This window comes from Etheostoma cragini, chromosome 16 (assembly GCF_013103735.1).
Source record: "Etheostoma cragini isolate CJK2018 chromosome 16, CSU_Ecrag_1.0, whole genome shotgun sequence".
NCBI classification, from domain to species: Eukaryota; Metazoa; Chordata; class Actinopteri; order Perciformes; family Percidae; genus Etheostoma; species Etheostoma cragini.
In genome coordinates, this window is record NC_048422.1 from 13,467,757 (window position 1) to 13,475,506 (window position 7,750).

At 40.8% G+C, this 7,750-nt stretch overlaps 1 protein-coding gene across 2 annotated transcripts in view; it reads right to left on the minus strand.

Annotated features, from left to right (window-relative positions):
- Positions 1 to 6,447, minus strand: part of cabp1b (calcium binding protein 1b) — a 15,514-nt gene extending 9,067 nt beyond the window's left edge. Inside the window, exon 1 of one of the 2 annotated variants that reach the window (XM_034895935.1) lies at positions 5,510 to 6,447. In XM_034895935.1, coding sequence (XP_034751826.1) covers positions 5,510 to 6,178 — 669 coding nt within the window. In that variant the 5' untranslated portion in view covers positions 6,179 to 6,447. The remainder of the gene's footprint in view (positions 1 to 5,509) is intronic. The other variant, XM_034895936.1, reaches the window with a different exon arrangement.
- Positions 6,448 to 7,750: the final 1,303 nt, after the last annotated feature.

Sequence of the window (7,750 nt, forward strand, 5' to 3'; positions counted from 1 at the left end):
CACACACACACACACACACACACACACACACACACACACACACACACACACACACACACACACTTCTTGTAAAGTACCATGACTGAGTGTTGGCACTAAGACTCTAAAACCAGCAGGGAAAAGTAACAATGTAAAAGGATTTAGAGGTACTTGTTAAGTATTTCCATTTCATGTTATGTCATGTTCTACTTCGCTACATTTTAGAGAGAAATGCTGTACTTTTCATCTTATTGTATTGAAGGGTATATAAAGATGGTTAGAATTATCTGCAGTTTGACCTACATTAAAACTGTATCCATGCTACCTAAAAAATAACTACAAAACAGTATCATACACAAAGTAAATAATAATATGAGACTAAAATAAACCCTTCTGTATAATTAATATTTATACTTCAGGCGCATTTTGGTGATTTATGCATTGTAGTGTTGCTATACTTGTACTTAAGCTAAAGATTCACTTCAACTCCCTTCACATCATTCACTCCTGAGGTATCACTAATCAACATTCCTATTTCCCTCTCCTGTTTGTCCTTGTCTATTCTCTGCTATTTTAATAAACACATTCACGCCAAAGTCGCTTCAGATCTGGCTCCTATTCAATATCTCTGCGGCTCCTCTGTGTTGTTCTGCGGATGATTCACCCAGCCTCTCACCAGAGGCTCATTGTGAACTTCAGAACACATCGGACGTCAGACACAGGAGCCGTCAGCTCTCATAATGTCAGAACATATAGTGCACAGGCATGAGATCCATTTCTCCCTCTTCTCGGTTACTCTCTGGATGTATCCTTTACCTCACCCTTTTCTCACTCACACACACTTTACATAACTACTTACACACTACATACTGACAAGATTTCACTTACTACTGTCCATATATAGAGGTTTACTCCTTGACGCAGTTGGGTTTGAGTCTGACCTGCGCCCTTTGCTGCATGTTATTCCCCCTCTCTTTCCTTTTTCTTTAGCTGTCTTGTCAAAGATAAAGGCTGAAAATGCCCCGAAAATATCTTAAAATATCTTTAAAAAAAGATTTCACTAACATCTCAGGATTTCATTCATCTGATAATTCAAGGATTATTTGTGGAAAGTTTCCAGTTTTGCAAAAGATTTATTGTAAACATAATGTAAATCAATATGCATATACTGGACAGGAAGATCATTCCAAGTGGAAATATTAATATTTGGTTTTTGCTTTTTAAATGGAGATTTTGAGGACAAATATAATCCTGTTTCATCCACTGCCATCAAGTGTGTTAAATGAGCTGAGAGATGTAGGAAGGGGAAGGAAGGGACGGATGTAATGAGAGGCTCTCATGTGTTTATTATTAACCTGACAATTGTTCTTTTACCATTGTAAGGCAAATGTGGAAGTATTTCACGGGCTAGTGAGCTTACTTCACTGTGTATTCTGATGATAAGACAAAGGGTTAAATAGAGTGACCATGAGATTCTTTTGTGCGGGTATTTTTGTCGTCATCAGACAACGTCTAAGCAGTGAAAAAACAAACAATGCACATATGCGTCATCTGCTTGTGCTTGGCTGAGACGTCACAGTTTTATCCCATGGCTGATTAATTCATTTAAATCAGAACAGTTAAAATCCTCAGCTTTCATGCAAGATATTCTGGTATTTTTTTGTTATTTCAGACAGTATCATTAGTAGGATTATTAGGCTGGTTAAAAGTCTAGTGCGTCAGCAGGGGGGAAATATTGATACGTCTCATTTCAGTCAATTACACTTCTGCTGTTTCTCCACTGACTCATTTATCCCCTGTCCTCTGTCGCACTCATCTGTCTCTTACTGATTTTCCCTTTCAGCCTTAGGTCTCCATGAATATTTAACATCAACATCCGTGTGCTTACAAATGCAGCACGTGCAGCTGTGTGCGCAGGCTTTTACATTTCACTGCCTAATCCTCATCTTAAAAAAGGGATTCAACCAAAGAGTGATTCTACCTCCTTTTTTGCCGGCACGGCTATAAAAATACCCATCTGTGTCTAAAAATAGCCTGCTATACTCTAGACATACTGGAGGCATATGCTGTGGTTGAATACACTCCTCTCTTTCCTTTCATTTCCACCCAGCTCTTTCTCCTTTACTACTCATTTTGTCATTGCCTCCTCTCTCTTTTCAAGCCTCAGACATCATCAAAGTCAGTATGACCCCAGCAAAGGCAACAAGGGATTGAGATTTTTTTTTAAGAGCAAAGAAAAATTAGAAGAAAGGGAATGTCAGACAGGAAATGTCAGAGTGTGCATATGTGAGATTAGTAACAGGAAAGCCAGGCATGGAAGTGAAGGGCTTATCTGTGTTTTAAGACCTTTCCTTACATTGTCCTTAGAGCTGTCAGCTGGGAGCAAGGAAGTGAGAGTTGATGAGTGTTTGTCTTGTGTAACAATCAGGTCTGCTGCCAGCACTTTCTATTTTATTCTTTGTCCTCCTCCTGATTTATCCAATTGCCTCGCTTCCTTCTCTTTCTTTCCCTGCCCTTTCACTTCTCCTGTCTCACTGATGTGACACACACACACACACACACACACACACACACACACACAGTGGACTGTTAATCCCTCTCACTCGCACACTCTTCGAGTTCAGACCTCTTAGTGTAAACAGTAAGTGCTCCCTCTGCTGGTTAATACACATTCTTTCATCTAAATGTATTAATATTAAAATTTGAAAAGAAATCATCTCAATAATAAATCTCTTGGCACTAGATTAGACGACTTTCAATAGCAGGTTTCTGCCGCATTTTGAGATTTACAGAACGTTTTTTATTTTTAGAACAAGGTCATTGAATGTCACAAAAGCTGAGGGATGTGGTGATTGTAAAAATCTCCAAATAGAAACAGAATTTCTACTGGGACAGAGAAACTGCTCCTTCTCCTTGATCAAGGTGACTGGTGTAAACTGGATAGATTAAAGGCCTGAATGGGCAGAAATAGTGAGGGTTTTGTTAACCATGGTGCCTGCCTGATATAAATATCTAACATGTTCATGTTGAACTATGATTTACCGAATGAATCATTGTATCACAACCTGTCTATAACCATCAATCTGCAAAAGTAGCTAACCACATCTCACATTTGTCCTTACTCCTGATTTTATCAATATGAAAATGTCGATTATAAATTGGGGGTTTGGAAAAAACATGATGCAAACCTGATTTTATTTGCTCGTCAGGGAGCATGTTTGCCAGTTGATTTAGATATTTTTTAAGACAAACAGAAACCAAACACTCTGCCCTCCTCCAGTCTCTCGTAATCAGGTCTTGATGGGTTATTTTTAGCTTCTTCAACTGGCAGTGCATGAGTTCTGCTGGGATTGTATGCAGATCTTGACGTTATGTAAGAAAAGCCAAAATGAAAGAAGTTGTAGCGTGTAATATTTCACCCCGCATTCTCCGTTCAATGCCACATCTATTCAAGGAGCATTAAAGGCATGTTGTTATGACTGCTTGGTCATTAAAATTAAACAGCTTGGATACGATGCTGAGAAGGTCCAAAAAAACCTGTCTCTGTCATTTTCTTTCTTTTCATTTTGACACATACATCTTCACCCTTTCTTGCTCTCACTTTCACACAAACACTGAGTGCAACTGAGTGCCATCGTCTCTGTTGACTTAACTTTACGGTGAGATCACGGAAAACAAATGTGTCACAAATGTTTCCTCTTTAAAAAGCTGATGATTCAGTTACAACATGTATATTCACCATTGCTGAGTAGGTCAACTTTTTGATGCAATGTTTTTAATGAGTTAATCCTGTTATTTGTTCCATCTTGCTCACCAAAAAAAACATTCAGAGCTGCAGGTGGCCAACATGACTCAAATACAGGCTAAAATAACACTATTACAAAAGAATAGGTCACGGTTCCACCAAAACTCCAACAATTTCAGGTGAAAATATAAGGGACTTATTGGTTCTGATGGAACTTCAAAACATCTATTTCCACACACATCAGCAGCTCCAGAGACTTTATATAGCACACCGCTGCATGGATTTCGCTTCACTGGAACCCCTAAGACTGATTGAAGCTCTGGCCTGGATTGAAAGGAGTTATTTCTGGAACACATTAGTGTTCGGGGAGGTAATTGTCTCCTCTTGAGCTTTTTTATCATCGACGCAGAGAGAAGGATTTAAATGAAACAAGAAAAAAGATGGGAGGGAATAGACAGCCTGCTGCACTGCACAACTGTACGGCGTGTCACAGGAGACGTGCAGATGTGTTAGTAGGTGAGCAGGTGAGGGAGGGAAGAAGAGATACATCCTTTATTTGCTGTCCTTTCTCACCACAGGGTTCAGTTTTTTTTTTGTGTGTGAATTATGTTAACATTTGATCAGATTTTTGTAAAATCGATATTCAAAGGCTTCACTTACCTGTGTGTGTGTGTGTGTGTGTGTGTGTGTGTGTGTGTGTGTGTATGTATGTGAATGCCTGAGTGACAAGCTCTCATCAATGAAAAGTTTTCCGCACAGCGAGAAAAATGATCGCCCTGCTGTTGCTCAGGTGACAGGCACAAAGAAAGTGTTTGTATTCATATTGGGATGCATGAATGACTGCAGCCCCCTGTCATGAGACTGATGGATACCAGATACGTACAGGAGCCAGATTTGGACTGAATACGTGCATCCATTTTTAATCTGCTCACCTGGGGGGGGGGACTGGAGGTCCAACACAGACATGGCTTCCAGTTTCACCTGCATCTGAACCTCCGTCTGCTGCTGACCAATAGGCTCTGCAGCTGTTTTACACTTTTGTTAAGCAGCCTCTGCTACAGTAAATATGGCAATAAAGGAGTAAAATATCAAACTTTCACTTTTTTTTTTTTTAATATAGACATAATGTTGATGGAGAATAAACCACTTGGATGAATACACCTGGACTCTCTTATACTGGCAATAGTGTGAAGATTTGATATGGATTATTTTTGTCCTAACGTGTTGATATTGCGTTTATACTCTCATGGTAAATCAGCTCTCTTATTTTTTTGTTTTTCCCACCTATGGGTCCAATTGTACCCCAAGGTGTTTTTGACTGTCTTTGATTTGCCTTTCACAAATTTTCCAAGTGATGTGTTATGAAAAAGCCTTGTCTTCTTTTTTTCTTTTTTTACAGAGGACCTGATGTGGCCAATAAGCCTACTGAGTCGGTGTACTGTATGTGAACTAAATAATAATAATAATATTAACTTGTAATATGCATTTAAAACAAGATAAAAGTCTTTGCATTGACCTTAAATTAAGCTATAACTGATTACTGACATGCTGTGCCAGTTGCCACCAAATGCTGAGTCTGCATGATTCTTAAATCATGATGCTAATGATGATTCATTTACTTGACAAATTTATATTGGGCCCCCTTTCTATTGTGTTATGGTATCAGCGAGCAATAACACTGTGTTTAAACTAGAATTTTTTTTGTTGCACTTCAACAAAAGAAAATCAACTTAAATTCTCTGAAAAACTTGTTTCAGAAGTTTAATTTCCTCCATGCCCTCTTACCTGCCCAAAGACTGACTTCACAATCGGATGGAGACTAGAGTCACACTCAGCTGCGGTCGGTCTTTTGGATGTTCGGCTGGATGCGGGCTTGACAGGTACGCCGGTCGCAGGTGGGTCAGAGCTGAGGCTGGAGGATGACCCGGTGATGACCCTCTCCTTGGGCTCGAAGAAGAAAGCCGCATCGTCCGGTTGTTTGGGATAAGATGGAGTTGGAGACATCTTCCTGTCTTGCAGGGAGCCGCTCTGGTGATGCGCTGCAGGAGGCAGCTCACCTCGGGAGGAGCCGTGGTGATGATGATGGGAGTGTTTGGACCTGGTGGACTTGCTGCGCTCTTTCTGGTGCCGACTCGTCCCGTGTCTTACATCCTCCTGAGCGTAACTATCATCCTGGAGGCTCGGCTGCTGGTGAGAGTGGCTCTTCTGCATCCGATGATCGCCTACATTTCGAGGGTCAGCATGTCTTGGTTGACATAGAGGTCTGCGCACACTCGTTTCGCAGTCGTCCGTCCAGCCTGCCTCATCGCTGCCTCTAGCCCCGGTGGCATGATGTTGAGCGCGGAGGTTCCGGGGATTGTGTGGACCGCTACTCGAGTGCGCAGACCTGCGATTGAGCCCCGTTGATTTCAGCAGAGAAGTAGTGGACTCGCTTTTGGGCAAAGAAGAGCTCATCGTTCGCTTTCTGGGGCTTGACAGGCGGAGCGAAGATGCTGCTGCTGCTGGCTGCAGGTCGAGAAAAGGAAAACAAGGCAGTCCTTTGCCACGTGCAGGTGTTCAGCATCAGCCAGTTGGACCCCACTCTTTAATCCTCGTCAACACTCGACCATCACTGCACAGTCAGTCCGCGGGGATGAAGACCAAGCAGCAGCCACCTGACCGAGCTGTTACAGTGACTGTGAAGTGCTGCAGCCTGATCTGGCAGCCAGGCGGTCACTGTGACGCTTCACGGGGGGCTCCACTAACTTTGGATAACAGCACAGGTTTTTTTTGTTGCGCTGTCGCGAGCCACACGCGGCTCATGCGCAATCTTGTTAAAATCTCACGTCACAACATATAATTTCTCGCATGATTCGTTTTATTAATATTCTCTATACTGTATAAGAAGACCCGTTTGAGCTTTTCTAAAATCGTTTTAAAAAAAACACCCTTACATATCTCACAAGCAGAAATGGACAAATTATGTTGAGCACAAAAACGAGACGTTAGAGACGTAATATCAATCTTGGCTTCTGTGACGTTCATATCCGTAGTTAACTTTACATTTTCATAAATACAACTGAAAGACTCTGGACAAAGACAGACTCCCAATAAAGCAAATTAATGAAAAGATCCAACAAGATACAAATAGAATGACAAATTGAAATTTTTGTACACACTTGAGCAGTTAGTATGTCTTTAGAGGAATGGATATTAGCATAACCGTTTTGAAATTAACACTGAGGCACCATGTATTCATTAGTCAGCATTAGGATACTAAAACTGAGATATGTGATGAGAAAAAAACAGATGCATTTATTTTAGACATCACTCTCTGCTAAAAGACTGTTTTGTGGCTGTATGTATGTTGGACATTAGCATTTTTGGTCCAAATGATTTGAAAGAAATCAGAAAAAAAAAATCCAACAATCTACCAGCTGACTTCATCCCATTAAAACAAAATCAATCTCTCTCATGAAGAGTCTCCTTTAGTCATCTTCCCACAGATCATGCGATGAGGTCTCTGTTTTGTCTCACAAGGCTGTCTGAGACAAGACATCTTACGTCAATGCATATTTGTAAGATGTGTGTTGGACACTATATAAAATTCACAGTCTCTTTCCAAATGTGGACCATACAACAAACAACATGGTTGCGTAATCTGGGTATAAAAAAAATGATGCCAAGTTGTGAACGTAGTGGAACATTTGACCTTGGTTACTTAAAATAGTAACAACAAAGTTCAAAAGGAAAAATGTAAACACTGAAAAAAAAAGCTTGTCAATCATTCAGTCTCATCCCATCTGCACACCTATGGTCATAATTCTCACAGCAGATGTCCAGGGATGGAGGGCAAAAGTGTGTAATGATGTTAATACACAGAGCCAATTAGACACTCGAGTTCTCACGAACTGTGTTTCACAGTGCAAAGCTGAGAAATGAGCAGATTTTTGCCCTGTTCTCTCTTGGGAATTTTTGTTCTCTGACATCTGTGTCTCTGTCTCCTCTGCTCCAGGGAGAGACAAAGTATCTTCACGCTTCCATTCT